A 15,959-nucleotide genomic window follows, 5' to 3' on the forward strand; every position below is an offset into this window, starting at 1 on the left:
CCTTTAGCCATAATGGTGCTTGGCCAGCTTCCTCTGTCCTGCCTGCATCTGCTGAAACACCTCAACCCAAAGCGCAGGTGACCTTTGCTCCCCTGAGTCCTGGCAGTGTCTCCAAAGACAGCAGCCATGGTCAAAGTCAGAGCCACACACCCAGCTGTGGCCCGGCCCCCTGTACTGAAGCTGAGGTCCCATGTTCCCCCAAGTCAGTCCAACTACCCTGCCAGTCTATCCTCAAGCAACCCCCTGAACAGGGGCCTTCAGCAGCTGAAATAAAACTAGAAGCTCTAACAAAGCGACTGGAAAAAGAGATGGATGCCCAGCCAAAGGCTGACTACTTTGGTAAGATATTTTAGACCACCAACACCAACAAGGGGACTTCTGTCACTTAGGCCTTTACTGTAAAGCCCATTGAATGACACAACCGCCCACTTACAGTTCAGAACATAAACCCACTTGTTTTTGGCTCATAGTTACACAGGCTCACACTGTCATCTTTCTTTATTATTCCCCTAGGCAGACACACACATTTCTTGTTCTTGCTTTGTGGCTTAATCAGGAGAGCATGCCAGTTGTGTTATTTTTGTGATGACATTAGGAGGCCTCTCTTTTCTTCTGTGGAATGCAGATACAGTAGAAAGTTCTGGCACAACTTCAGCCACTGTCAAGATGCACAGACAAGGAAAACCCAAACTGTTAACAGATCCTGATGAACGCTTCATGCCTGTTGGTCTTTTTATTAAAGTTGCTCAAAACACTGCAAGTGTTGCCGGACTTTTTGCTTTCCCTTATGTGGACCGCAGACGGAACAATTATCTAATTGGTGATGTCTTTTTAAATGACTAAGTGTCTGCCCTCTTGGCAGCTGTAACAAACCCTTTAGTAGTAAAAGGTGGAGTTAAGGCCAGAAAGGAGAATGCTGCCCTTTTATCTTCTGCCAGGAGATTTAATGGATTACTAGGCAACAGTGATAAGTAAACTCATTAGTTAGAGCTTGATCACTTCTGCCAGAACTGTGCTTCAGTTAATTGTCCCCTCCCAGAAAGAGTTTGCTTGACAGACACTGGCATTCACTGTTTTCCACATGACTTCATTACTATAGACCAGTGCTTGTTTGCACATTGTTTGTTACTCCTTTTGTGAACATAAACACAAATGCACAGGGAGAATGATGATGGGTAATATCAGCAGGCTTTAACTGTTAGATGTGACATTAGATATCACATCTTGCCTGTTGAGTTTTTCTGATCTATCCTTCCGATAGAAGGCATTAAATATCTTGAATGTATAATATTACCAATATATGAAGAAGAGTCTTGCAACTAAGATTTTTAATAATACATTAGCTCACTCTGTGAGAAACAGATTGTTGGAGAACAATGTCCATCATCGGCTCAATACTCTGGTTTCGCTTGTTCATACACGTTCAGTGGCTTTATCTGGATGGCATGAGCTCTATCAGGAATGCACAATTGAAAAAAACGCATGCTTTGCAGTGACCCCTGATGAGAGGTTGTTGTCACACTGCAGATACAGTAAATAAAAGAGAGGTATTGTGTGCTGCCAGTAGTTTGTTTGCTGCAGAGAATGCTAGAGCTCACGTGTTGGCCCGCTGTTTGGAGCCAAGGCCGTTCACCAACACGCGATGTCTCACTTCAAGACAGTGGGAGCGGATAGAGTGTAAGATGGGTGATATCGTGTTCAAAGTCACAAAGCACCCCTATTACACTCACATACGTACGCACAGGCCGCCCGCGCCGCCTCACTGGAATGTCACGATTGTAATTCACAGCCTTCCTAAACCCCTGTATGCTTATACTGGGGTGTAAGGGAAGATATTCTGGTGTATTCCACTGTCACGACAAGACTCATAAATAGACAGCAATGTGAATATTACAAATGTGTGGGAGAGCCCACTGTGTACAGTCAGCATTGGATAGTGTAGGATTTAGTAATACATATGGCTTTTTTTCCATTCACATCCCCACAGAACCCACACATGCTCCCTGTATGGAGTTTTCCACAAGGACATGGCTCATCCTCTGAGTCATGGCAGAAAAAAAAAAAGCTTGTGTAGGCTATGTTCTTTACGAAACTTTGGTGTCGTCACATTTCTGCATAGGTAAAACACTTTTTCAGACCTTTGAGCATCTTTACTGTTGCCACATTTGTAGGTTATTGAAATGTAACTTTTCTTTGTGCGCATCTGGACTGAATATGAGCCTTTAAAAGTCTTTGCCAGTGCCACTGCAGACTTGAACCATTTCACTGAGCTGTGTTTATACACAGAGCTGGGATCCACCAGAGTTCCCAACTGTACACGGAGTGCTGATTGGCACAACTGCAGCTGGAGGTTCTGGGAACATGAATCCGGGGCCAAATAGCTGCACCGGGGGAACACTGAGGAATGTCTGAAGGAAGAGAGCAAGGAATTTTAGAAATGAGGTCTTATAATACAGAGGGGAGGGGAGTCCCAGACGGGTTTAGAGGTGCCTGAGGTGCAGCTGAAAGGGTGAGCAGACAAACAGAGAGATTTAGGGACAAGTTCATGGATGCTTCTTTGTCCTTGACCACAAGAGCCTGAGAGGATGTGAGATTTATAGACAAGTTCATCCAAGAGGGGATAAGTTGTGGGACATCCCAGCGTTCTGCCTTCCCTCTTCCTCTGACTTTCACCCACACACACACATTCAGTGGAGCATTTTGTGTTGTGTGTTGTGTCAAGATGGAAGATTAATTTATCCCATCTGGTTGTTGAGGGGAAAGCTTGGTCTTAACTCTTCCCAGGGACTCTTGGCTTCTGCTCTGAGTGGGCTTCGGAGGCTGACTTTTATGTGTGTGTGTATGTGAGTGTAAGAGTGAATGTGATATCCTCTAATACATGTCTTTGTGGCTGTTTTGTCTGTGAATATGTGGCCTGCGGTGTTTTCCTGAATTTAATATGCTGTGTCACTCCTGGGTGTGGTGTCTGACAGTACATTTCAATGAATGAGAGTGGTGGATGTGTTTGGAGTTTAGTCACTTGTTAGTGTGAAAACTCGGTCTTTTGAAATTATACTTAAACATCTAAATACTTGGGGATAAATGTAGCATAACCTGCAAGCTATTACAGTCAGAAAGAAGACACACCTTCCATTTACCTGAGTGAGTTCATACAATTGAAAACCCACGCTTTGCACTAGATAAAAACTAAATGTAATAAAAAATTGTTAGTGAGTCAAAATAGTTTGCCAAAGTTAATGGATATTTAGCCAAAGCAGTGACCATAGTTACCTAAAATTAATGGATAAGCAGGTTGAAAGATGTAGTTAAAACCAATAATTAGCTAAAAGTAATGGATAAAATAGTTAAGCTCATCTGATAGACACGTGTGTGATAAACAAAAAGGTTAGTAAATCTTGTTTCACGTGCATTTTAACAAGTAAGATGGAGTGCTTTTGCTGCTTATAAAGCCATCACTGTGGCAGTTGTGTAAAACATGAATCTGAAATCTTGGGGCTAATCAGACAAAGTGGAAACTCTCAGTCGGTGGCGTTCTGGCCAGTGAGCAGCCATCCACAGGGAGTTTTGACAGCTGGGAAAGGTGGGGTTTGGGGGTTTGCTTCTCCAGTGCCGTGAATAATCCCACTGTTTTGGAATATGGGACTCTGGCCAGCAGCAAATTTGTGGTGGCCCAAACTGTGAGAAGGTTACTCTGAAAACACAGAGTTTTTAGTTTGAAACAGGAAAAGTAAAGAGAGAGCGGACGTTTACCGTATATTTGCTCTCATACACACTGAAGCTATAAAAAATATAAAGGTAATGGAAAAAGTCCTGAAAGTACTGTGCTGTATGTATGCTCTATCACGCCTGCATGTTGTCTGACCTCTGACATGAACTGTTCGTCAAATTTTACAGATGAAAAACTTTGAAAGATTTTGATTTAAAGGAGTCTCATTCATTTCAGCAGAGAGCTGAAAAGACTACGTAATCGTGTTTTCATGTAATCAAAATAGCTTACATAAGGGCAAGATTCGTTTGCTTTCTAATAATACCCATCTATTATCTCTAAATCTTCTTTTCAGCCACTGGGGCCTCTGATGATGTGCCACCTGCTGTGGCTTTAGTTGAATTATACAGTATATAGTCCAGTTGTATAGTGTATTTCTGATGGTCTTAGAGGAGAAACATTTGAAGAGGGTTATTAAATGTAAGAGTGTGTTTTTGGAGCAGGCAGCCGCGTGATGTGTGTTGGATACAGTGGAAACAGTAGTTTCTTTGTCAGTGTTCGAGGAGGTTCTGGGCCAGGCTACGCTCTTCTGCTGAGCTGCAGTTCTGTCTCCAGGGAGTATTTCTATAAAAACATACACACACATCCTCAGACTAAACGAGGAACTCATAGTCTCAGTGCCACCGCCCCCTCCTGTATTGTTACTCTAGACTTCATGATCGGATTGTGTCATGTCTGATTGATTTAGCAGCTAGCTAACCACCCAATGGGGTCAGTGGTGATGCCGCTTGTCACTCGTCACAGTCTGTATGTCAGGTGTCATATCACACCATGTCATACAGTGTGTGCTCAGAGGGATGGAGATTCACAGAAAGCGGAGTGATGAAAGATTAGTTGGATCCCATGCAGCTCCAGATAAGAAACAATTGTAACACACTGATCACATGGAAAACGTGTGTTGTTCATGAGCTGTCCAAAGTCAAATGTGGGATTATGCAATTTGGTTAAAGGCCTGAAGTGGTATTCTTCACCCAACACAGGAGAAAGAAGACTCTTCTAAATCATCCGTTTCATTTGAAAAATATATTAATTTTCTTTGCACATGTGGTACAAATCTATTCTGGCTTGGACGAGTGAATGGATGAATTATTCCAGTGTCTTGATATCAAGCCACATGGACTGCGTGTGTGTGGTTAGGCTAGGAACACAGATTTTGATCAAAGTTTATTGTCACAGAGTCCCTGAGCCAAGTCAAATAAGCAAGTAGGGATATATTTCCCCTGTCAATGCTACAGCCTCCTAACTAGCTTCCTGATTTCTGCGAAGGTTTTTTTTTTTTTTGCTCTCTTCATTGTTTTTGTCAGGTTTAATTTGGACCATTGCCTCCACAACTCTTTACTTCCCTTTAACATGCTACACTAATCTAATAGTAACATGGGCACAATTCAATTTTGTGATATACTTTATTTGTATCTTAGAATTGTTCTAGGGTTCAACATAGTACGTGACTAAATCCATGAGTTATTTTGCTCTAACTGTGTGTGACTTTTCTGACTAGCTGATATTCTGTTTTGTGTTGCAGGAGTTTGTGTTAAGTGTAACAAGGCGGTGTATGGAGCCAACCAGGCCTGCCAGGCTATGGGTAGCCTCTACCATGACAGCTGCTTCACCTGCAGTGCCTGTAGTAAGTACACACACATTTACAGCATACCTGCTTCACTAAGCCCATTTAAACACTTGTATCTTTTTTCCTCAGTCAATACACATGTCACTTCCTGAATAACAGGCTGCCAAAGACCCTGTTCTTTTAAATGAAAGTGGTCTCCTGTTCTTTAGTCGTTCTCCTGCCCCGAGCTAAAACACAGTTATTTAGTACAGCCAGACCTCAGGTGAGGTTCATGAGATGTATGATTTACCTGTGGCTTCCGGGCCGGACAGCAGTACACTCCCCAAGATGAAGTATGACCTGTCTCTCTGTTCTAACCAATTACATTTTGTGTCCCAATTATAAGATGTTGGGGTATGCAGGGTATCTGTAGCAGGGTGGTGACCTCGGCTCAGTCCCATTATTCTGCAACATCTGTGACTTTGCTGCTTAACCCCCCCCCCCCACATGTATGATTAACATCTCTGTGTTTTCTTTAACCCTTTAAGTCAGAGGAGATGAAAAACACTGTGGCTCAGAGGAATGTTTAGAGTGGGGGCTGGGGCGTAACTCACCAAATACCACTCATAGTTTGCTCCACGTGAGCGCATAAGGGTTGTGTTCGCTGTGAGTGCAGAAAAGCATCTCAGTTGGAGGGGAATGCAGGCGTAAGGGCCCTCAGTAGGTCAGGCTCCAGGAGGACAGTGGAAGCTGTCATGTCAGCTGTGTGCAATGAGATGGGAGTACAGTCTGGGATAGGAAGTCCATTCAGCGAGAGCCCACCACGCAGCAGCATGCAGGGGCACGCTGATACATGCATATGCATTCATGCTTGAACTCACACAGACAAATGTACAGTGCCTTAATATTACGCATCCCTTTTCATCTCCCTCCAAAACCTCCTTGTCAAGGCAGTCATCACGCTCGTTGAGCTGCTTTATGACCATGAACTTCCTCCCATGTCCTCTCTCCACCAGATCCCCCAGGCAACATTCCTGGTGGCTAGGGAAGCTCAGGCGTCGTGTCTGGGATTCAGCACTTTGTTGCAGGGGGGGCTTCCCTCCAGGATAATCACTGACTGTTTACAAACAGTTAGGGGTACAATGCAATTCCAGCTAAAGAAAAAGCTCTGTTTGTAACCAGAGGAATTGGATTACATGGTAGCAAATTCAAGTAATATGTGGAAATCTCAGAAGAGAGGGAAATAGAAAGTAAAGAAAGCAACTGCCTTTCCTTAGATGAGATTCTCTCAGATTTGCTTCCAATATATTTCTGTGTAAAATGAAATGCAGGAAAAGACTTTACTAATGTGTGGACCTTCCCGGTGACCACACTGTGTGGCTTTTGTTGTCACACCTTTTTTCACAGAGCAGCAATCCATGCCAGAAAACGGGTTTCTTTCTGCTTTCCTATTATCATTCCCTTATCCCGGCCAGTCCGCAAGCTTTGGAGAATACAAACCAGGATCTGATTGGTCCCGAATCCACTGGTATGTTAACATCTGGTGGCTTGATTGTCAGAACCTCGACCAAACATCCCAGGTGGTGTGTACAGTGGGACAAATGTATTCAGACTGTCAGCAAGAACTCTAATACGTGCACAGTGGCTTTTCCTTTGTCAAGTAAACATACATTGATTTCTTTAGCTGGGCAGGAAATGACTTTACTTTGACATTCAGTCTCTCCTAAACAGTCTGCAAGTGTGAAATAGCTATACAAGAGATTTGGGTTTTTGCTGAGATGTCTCACTTGAGTAGTTTACTCACAGGAAAGAACAGGATTAAGACTTGATTAGGAAGTCATGGTAGGGTCAGTGTGAGTTTTTTGTTTTCTGAATGAGATTTCATAAGGGAATTCATACAGTATTATAACTGGAAAATCACCTTCTGTTTCGTTCTGTCCCTCAGATACTTGACATTTTTATGAAAGTACAGTAGTCACAGTTCTTTATGGTGCTTTTCAAACAGTCGGCGCTGACTGCTGACTTTAATTAAGCAAAGCTAAGAGCCTTCCCTCTATGACTCACTGGGAACAACAGACAGGAATGTGAAGAAGAGGAATGGCCCATAACTCAGTTTCAACCTCTCCATCATAACCCGCCTTCCTCTAGGGACACTGTCATCGGTAATTACCCAGGTCTACGTCTACTCCGTGGCCCATTCAAAATGACTTAAGAGGAAATTATTGTGTGACCCTTGACGTGACCTTGACTGCTGCATGAAAATGATTAATCTAATAAAGTAAGCTAATGTAGTTGGGAATAACTGGTTCAGAGAAATTCATGTGACATTGATTTAAAATTGAGTCATGGGGTTTCTTTGTTCTTTGTTCTTTATTCTGCATATAACTCAAGCTCATTGTTAATGTTTTTTTTTTTTTTGCTTTTGTGTGCCACTCCATGTCGTTTGCTTTAATTGTCTCTTGATTTAAAGACAGCAGTAGGGGTTGTAGTGACGAGAAGACAGGTCTGTCTATTTGAGTTCCTTTTCTCCCACATTAGACTAAAATAGTAATTTTCTTCTCTTTGTAGATTAATTCCAAATCTTTCCCCTAGGTGTGGACAATATGGATTAAACCTATACCAAAATATACAATGTGTAATGTTATATTATGATTCTGTGTTGTGATATGGTACAGTTTGTGGAAAATCAATTGATAAACTTCTGAGAGGTCAAATATGCTTATAATGCATGTCTGTTTTAGGGTAACCAATAAAGTACCTGTAAAAATAAAATAAGATTCACATGTTACCATAAACCAGTTCTGCTACATAATTTGCAACACCGCAGTGATGGCCTACTACCACCAGAGATATAAAAGGGATCACTACCTTGGTATAAATGGTATGGTTTTTTGCCTGTGATTATGTTTCTCTGCTGTATTTAGAATGACATAGCATGAATTGTGTGTTTTCCAAGTGTCTACGTTTGTGAGACTCTCTGGATAAAAGTAATCAGGTAAACTGAGCATGAGATGGGAGATAAAGAGGGTTCCTGTTCACTAAGGTTAATCCCTCCTCTCTCCTGCTGTCCCCTCCCTCACCTCCCCACTCCGAAAATGTGAGGAATGCTTTCTCTTCCTGTGGGTCCTGGGTAAGAATAGCTAGTGAAGTGAGCAAGGAAGTTCTGCTGTGTGTGTGTGTGTGTGTGTGTGTGTGTGTGTGCACGCAGATCCAGCCCATACAACGATTAAAGCAGGCGGGAAACATGTGCAAAGACACCAGAAAGGAACAAAGAAGAACAATAGCAGGTCATGTGGGCCTTGGTCTGTGGTTGCCATTAAATCCAATAGAGCAGTGTTTTATCTGTTGCACCTGTCTAGTAATTGGATTTAAACAGCATTTTCCCCACGCGTTTGATCCAGATGTGTTCCCTGTCCTACTGCAGCCTGCTCTGTGTCCCAGCAATATTACATTAAGACACAAGCTCACCATAGATCTGTTGGTTTGATCTATCTGCCTGAGATTCAGCTAAATATTGCAATTGGCTTCACTGCCTTCATGTGGATATAATTAATCGCCATGATCTATATACATTAGGGCTGTTGCTATTCTCTGAGACCAGTCTCATCCTGGCCGTTTTCAGCCTTCTACCACTGACTTACCCTGTCTAGTCTCCTTCAATCTACTCACTGTATTCCAGTAATGAAAATGTTTTCTTTTCTCTTATGCAGGTCGAAGGCTGAGAGGGAAGGCTTTCTACTATGTTGGAGGGAAGGTTTTCTGTGAAGAAGACTTTCTGGTGAGCGGTCAATACACAGTCAATAGTTAGTATCCCTCTACTGAGATATGAGGTCTTGTAACCTTTGTTGTGACTTAGGTTAGACATTGGACACAGCACCTTTCTCACACTAAGCTGCATGTTCTACAGAGCTCTCTATGTGATTTACAAGGAACTGTCACTTGACCATTAAATCACCATCCATCAGGTGCACTGGGTTCATTAGAGTTCCCACTTACTTAAATTCTGCCTATAATCTGTCAGCCTTCAAGCTGAATAAAACATTTAGGTCAGAGACTGTGACATTGTGTCTCACCTTTTAGCATCTAATGCAGCCGATTCGTATCGGTTTCCTCCCTTGGGTGGCCCTGGCAGGAGGTCAGTAACTGGAGAAGCTGCTTTGCTGTGGTTTCTAGGTTGGAGGGTGGTCAGGCCATTCACAGCAGTCTGTAGTTAGCAAAATGGAAAACTTTCAGTGTGCATCATCATAGGATAAAGCATGGTTGAAATTAATTTTACTGTTGAAAAGCAAGAAATCATACTTAAGACCTTAGTGACAAAAGAGGACTTGGAACCCATGCAGCTGTGTTGTGTTTTCATAAGAAATCTGCCCTTCTTTGTTTGCTGCAAGTATTCACACTGTCAAAAGCTCTTTGCATGTTTACCCTTGGAGCACTCCCTGCATAAAACCATATCTAATTACCCTTCCACCAGAAGCTTTTAGCTGCTCAATTAAAGTTGTGGTTTATAGTGAATTAAATTTGCTCTGACATTGCTCCCTCGATGTGCTGTTGATTGTCTGCTGGGCCAGTTAGCGTGGCCTTTCCTCACTGACACTACTCATGCAAAATAACAAACGAAGCTGAGCTGAGTGATTTAAATGCTGTATTAATGAAATGCCAGCGTTAGGAACCACACCAGATTTACTTTTAAAGACCTGGCTCTCTGTCTTTTCTAACAAAGTCCACACACCTAAATGGCAAACGGCGCTTGTTATGTGTTTTTTTTTTTTTTTATTACAGACTGTAGAGATGAGGGGAGGGATTTTAGCAGCTTTAGGGATGGGATTTAATACACATGCTAATCACACAGGTTAATTGGGATAATGACTGGGAGACTTTGTGGAGTTTAGTGCTCAGTCTGAAACAGAGGCTCAGAGATTTCAGTCATTCTTTAACCAAATTCCAATGATATCAACATCAGATTTTCTCTGTCTGTTAAAGTACTCTGGTTTCCAGCAGTCTGTGGACAAGTGCAACGCATGTGGACATCTAATCATGGACATGGTGAGTGTCTTTTACTCCTCCCCAGTTGTGTGTGCTTTTATGTGCGTGGGTCAGAACCAAGTGACCTCAGCAGAACCTTGGAGCTACTTCATCTTTAATGAGCTTTTCTGTGGCCACATCTGGATAAAGACTCAGGAGAAAGGTTTGCTATGTGTGTGTAGCTCTCATTCTCTCTCTCCCTCTCTCTCATGCACACACACACACACACACACACACACACACACGTGCAAAACAGACACACAAAGCATTCTTATCTCTGTCCTATTCTCAGCTGCCGCCAGAGATCATTAAAAATGTAACCTAAAGGAAGAGATCTCTTAGAACAACTTTTAATTCTGTTGGATAAAAATAGTTGGGAAGTATGAAACTGGTGTTGCAAACTGATGTTCAGATGTTCAGTTAACTGACTAATTTCCATCTATAGATCCTGCAGGCCCTCGGGAAATCCTACCACCCCGGCTGTTTCCGCTGTGTCATCTGTAACGAGAGCCTTGATGGAGTGCCCTTCACCGTGGACACTGAAAATAAGATCTACTGTGTCAAAGACTACCACAGGTGAACTTCACTTGTTGCCCAGTTAGTTCAAAGTAAGAATCGTGACCTGGATGTATCCATGTTAATTTTATGTAGGGTAACACGGGGAAAAAATGTCTGGGTTTTACATTGCAAGATAAATCAGAGCACAGCCTCGTCACTGGTCCATGCTACTGCAGGATCAGGCTGAGAATGTCTGCACAGGATGACCGAGTTTCTCTCTGCCACGTGTGGCAGACACATAAGAGTTTGAGTCAAAGGAGGGGGAGGGGGACGGAGAAAAGATCCCTGTCCAGTTAGAGGTGTGAAAAGTCAGTGGTGTGGAGCCATGGCTCCACTTGTTCCAACTCAACATTCATATGCCCTGTAAGGACAAATAGAAAGCATCTAACATGTCACTGAAAGATCAAGGTTTTGTGTGTGAGGATACTTGTTGCCACTTGTAGAAACCGCTTTAAATATGAATCATCAAAAACGGCATCTGTAGTGCCTCGAGCTGAGCGGCAGCTCTACAGTTACAGCCGTTCTTCTCTCTGCTGAGACATTATGTACTGCACATTGGAGCACATGGCCCATCACTGTCTGGCAGCTCCCACATGTTCGCTACGCTGATTAAATCAGACAAATCTTATTGTGTGTACTGTAAGTGTTGGACTTTTGGACACAGTCATGCCTGTCTATGCTGAGAGGCCCTTTGTTATCCCTGCAGACTTCCAGTTGCCAGCCATGTGTTTGGAAAAAATGAATTCATTTTGCTTTTTTGCTTTTCTCCTTCTTTTCGGAGTTGGGGAATCACATATGTGCAGGAAAACCCGCACATCTGCAAACATGGCATCTCCTGAGTCCAATCAGGATCTCCAATCTAGTCAGTGTTAGGACAGAAAGAGCAGAAGATGACTGGGTTTGAAGGTTAAGAAAGAGACACCAAAGTATGAACCTTTATATTTGCACTATGTGGTGAATGAATCTCAGTGAATCTCTAACATGTTTTTCTCTGTCCCAGGGTCTTGGCCCCTAAATGTGCAGCCTGTAACCAGCCCATCCTGCCCACAGAGGTATCACATCGCCCATCATATCACACGTCATAAACACTATGTTTTTAACTAAATTCTTATATCAGGGGATTGTGGATCACATGTCCAAATCAATGATAAGTAAAATTGGATCAAAATCTAACACATTGCCACAGTTTTAATCCTTGAATAAAGTATCTTTTGATACATACAGTGTAAAATTATGAATATGTGTTGGGATTAAGCTTTAACCATATGATTAGGACTTCTTAAGTGCACATTGTTGCATGCTCTGATAAGTAGTATAATATTAATATTATCCAAATATTGTGTAGCCATATCTGTGTTGTACATTTTGTGGTGATTCTGTTCCTGGTAATGAAGGTTACCCCAACCACAAGTTTACAAGTGACTGTGATCATTTAAAAATATTAAGTGACATACCAGCATAAAGCTAAAAGACACTCGGCGGTTGCTGTTGACTGAGGCATTGACTGTGCTGGAGATGCCAGGTTTCTTATGTAATATGTAAATGAAATAAAAATATATATATATATATATGACATAATCATAAATTTGTGGATTTTTTTACCTGACTCTGGAGGATAATTAGCACTCTTGTGGATCTGAGTCACTGGTGGTGTATATAGTATGAGCTGTAGTGTTTGGGGATCGAGCCCTGTCAGAGTCCTGAGGACAATGAACAGACTTTAAAAACTGTCTGTGTACAGGGAGTGTGACATCAGCTCCAGCACAGCATGACTGGTCAGCTTTATTACCTTCAGTGTATCTTGAAGCTGTTCACCTTTACAAGTGGACCTTTAGTCGACAGGAAACCAGCAGATTTTAAATCCTTATCTGCTCATATTTACTCACTTATGACACATAACTTTGCTGTAGAAATAGCAAATAGTTCAATAAAGCCAAATTTCCCACTAGACTACAGGCCAACACAATGTGAGGCCTAATATCTGTAAGCTGTGAGCTGATGTAGTGTAGAGGAAGAGCCGTTGGATATTAAGGAGAGGTGTGATTCACACACAGCCAGGACCTGCTGGCAAATGCAATGAAATGTCCAAAATTAGAGTTGACTTTGCTGGAATGTCCCTTGCCCTCCCCTTTTAGCAAGCAGGGAGACCAGTTATTTAGAGGAGAGGTGCTCTGTGTGTGTGTGTGTGTGTGTGTGTGTGTGTGTACACAAAGGTAGGAGGCTAAGTCTGTCTTTTGCAATTATCCGAGCTGTTACTGTGGCAGAAAAAGTAGTTTACCAAAAAAGGAAACACACTTATGAATACACACATTGAGATACAGGATATTTGTAAATGGATTTCTACCATCTTTGCTCCTAGCTCTGATATTCTGGGTCGATATCTGTGGATACCAGTATGGTTTCTTTTGTCACAAAGGTCCCAAGTATGATTTCTTACTTTTCAACCATAAATTTGGAAACTATAATTAAACTTCACTGATAACGCAGCAACAGAATGGCTCTATGCTTAAACTACAGACAATGCAGCTTTTGCCTTTTATCGGTGTGCTCACGCTTTTTACTGATCTTTGGAAGCTTTTGTCAGACTGAGAATGTTATCAGAATAAGACAGTGTGTCTTCTGCCTCGTGTCTGTCTGGATTTTCTTTCTAGGGGTCTGATGAAACTATTCGAGTTGTATCCATGGACAAAGACTATCACGTGGAGTGCTATCACTGTGAGGTGGGTGAAAACATGGCTGAAAATGAAGCTTTGCATTTGAAAACATGCTTAGTTAGTTCCTGAGGGCCACTGATCACCTTAACAAAGTCCAAATCATGTCTTGGCATAATATGTACTGTTGGGGAGACCAGGTGTGTGACACCTCCTCATCACTATCATCATTTTACTCTTCTTTTTTTTGCCAAATTCTGACTGAGGGCTGCTGTTTTTTCACTTCATGGAAATAAAAATGAGTGGATTAGTGGGCTGTGAGGAGCAGCGTTTAACTGCTGAGTGCTTGTGTCCTCCATGTTGTTCAAAGAGGAGCATCTTTATGTCGGAAATGTATCTTTATGTACAGTTTTCTGTACATAACTGTGTGCCACATGGCAGATGAAGAAATTCTTTATCGGCCAGAGATGTACTAATGATGAGAAGTTTAAATCTTTGTGAATGAAGAAATAAGCCTGTAGTTCCAGTTCTTATCAGTCTTTCAGCAGTTGGAAATAAGGTCACTGCAGAGCAGAAATTAGACCAAATGTGTCCCTCTCATGCTGTTTTAAGGACTGTAAGATGGAGCTGAACGACGAGGAGGGCCACCGCTGCTACCCTCTGAACGGCCACCTTCTGTGCCACTCGTGCCACCTGAAGCACATTGAGCCTGGCTGCTCCCCCTCCATCACTGCTGCCTCCTACTGACACTGCTGTAGGAGGAGGGAGACGCCTGGTGGACCTGTGGAGGAACTGCCAAAGAGGGACTTGGACAGCAGGAGCAGACATGTACAGTTGTTATTGTAGAGGACTGATTAATGTAATGCACCAAACCATACTCTGGTTTGCTGTGTACTTTGACAGGAATGGTAATGAAGTCTCAATTATGCAGAATCTAAAATATTTCTAACTCAGTAATCAAGTATTGCAATACACCAAAGTTCTGCTTTGAATGCAGTGAAGCGCTGCGTTCTGCAGACTTTGCAGAAGTGATCTCCTAAGTTTGTTGTTATGTAAATATCAGTTGCATTGTCTGTGTAAATAGTCAAATAATTTTAGACAGTGTGCCTTCAGCTTAACATTCACACGTCTGCTGTGAAATAAAGTTCAAAACTGATCGATAAATAATGTGTTCACAGGTTCTAATAAGGATGATCACTTATAAAAAATGAAGTCCACTGTGAAATGTGACTCAGATGACAGGTACCTGATGCTTCAGTCAGATTGAAAGGACAAGTTGCTGCTCATTGACATGTTTAAAAATAATGTTTCAGTTACATGACACTGCTTTGTGTAATCAGTGAAGGCATTTCACAGAATGGTTTGGATTTTTCCTCCAGTCTGGAGGGAGGACAACAGCTTCTACACACAATGATAACAATTTATAAAGAGGCTTTTATTGTTGAATATTATAGAAAGAAGTCATAATAGTAATTCCCTATTTTCCCATTTGTAATGAGTTACCATTGTATACAAAGTGTTCATTTCCTTCTCACGCTGTTTACCAGTGGCCATTGGGGAAATCAGACAACTACACAGGCATCTGTGAAAGGCCTCAGTATGTTGGTCTTCATTTTTCATATGCAAACACTGATATGCAATAAATCATTTCAACCTAAACTTGACCTGTTAAACTCCTCCAGGTTGGAATGCCTCTCTGTACTCAGTGCATATCATTTCAGCCACACAAAACATTTTTATTACTTTTCTTTTTTGTTTTGTCTGAGCAGCAATGGTTCTACTAGTAAATAAGCAGCTTTGTTTGTTTGTTTGTTTTTGTTATACAGTTTGTTCTAAGCACTTGGACATAGGAGCATGTTCCACACCATTGAAGAGGTTTAGGCCTGTAGATCTGTGTTTTGTTATATTTACAAACTTTGTGTATTTTAAAAAGCTGTAGGCCTATACTGATTTACTTTAGTGCAAAGCCCCTTAAATACTAATTTAATTTATAGTGGGAAATGACCGTTTCGATTGCTATTTGCCATCCAGATGTTAATATTGATATTAAGTTAATATTTACATTTGAAGTCCTTAATTTCATAACCAACCCTAGATTAAGGTGAAGAGCAAACATATATCCTGTATGATTGTTGTAAAGAAACTGTTTAATAAATGCATTGAAATAGGCCTTTTTACTGGAGGAAAACCATGAATGTATTGGAAAACTGGCATGTGTAATATCTTGTTAGCACTCAAGGCAATTAAAACTTTATTTAGTGGTACCTTTACAAAACTGCTTATTTATTAACACGAATGCATTATTTGATTGGTCCACAGTGCAATTATGGCATTGCCACTGTCTGTGTCCATGCAGGAGTGGATGTACATTATGTTGGTGATGAGAAACATGGAAAAAGGGCTCCACTTTTAGAAA

The 15,959-nt window shown here is 41.7% G+C and overlaps 1 protein-coding gene across 2 annotated transcripts in view; it reads left to right on the forward strand.

Annotated features, from left to right (window-relative positions):
* Nucleotides 1–15,712, forward strand: part of limd1a (LIM domains containing 1a) — a 17,170-nt gene extending 1,458 nt beyond the window's left edge. Inside the window, exons 2-9 of one of the 2 annotated variants that reach the window (XR_002275571.1) lie at nucleotides 25–339; nucleotides 5,289–5,390; nucleotides 9,023–9,090; nucleotides 10,293–10,355; nucleotides 10,780–10,910; nucleotides 11,674–11,818; nucleotides 11,893–11,944; nucleotides 13,544–13,581. Coding sequence is in view for 1 of the 2 variants with exons in the window: in XM_020608527.1 (XP_020464183.1) it covers nucleotides 25–339; nucleotides 5,289–5,390; nucleotides 9,023–9,090; nucleotides 10,293–10,355; nucleotides 10,780–10,910; nucleotides 11,893–11,944; nucleotides 13,544–13,612; nucleotides 14,156–14,290 (935 nt within the window). In the remaining variant the exon portion in view is untranslated. Of the gene's footprint in view, nucleotides 1–24; nucleotides 340–5,288; nucleotides 5,391–9,022; nucleotides 9,091–10,292; nucleotides 10,356–10,779; nucleotides 10,911–11,673; nucleotides 11,819–11,892; nucleotides 11,945–13,543; nucleotides 13,613–14,155 lie in introns of those variants that run through there. The other variant, XM_020608527.1, reaches the window with a different exon arrangement.
* Nucleotides 15,713–15,959: the final 247 nt, after the last annotated feature.

This window comes from Monopterus albus, unplaced genomic scaffold (assembly GCF_001952655.1).
Source record: "Monopterus albus unplaced genomic scaffold, M_albus_1.0 scaffold93.1, whole genome shotgun sequence".
NCBI lineage: Eukaryota > Metazoa > Chordata > Actinopteri > Synbranchiformes > Synbranchidae > Monopterus > Monopterus albus.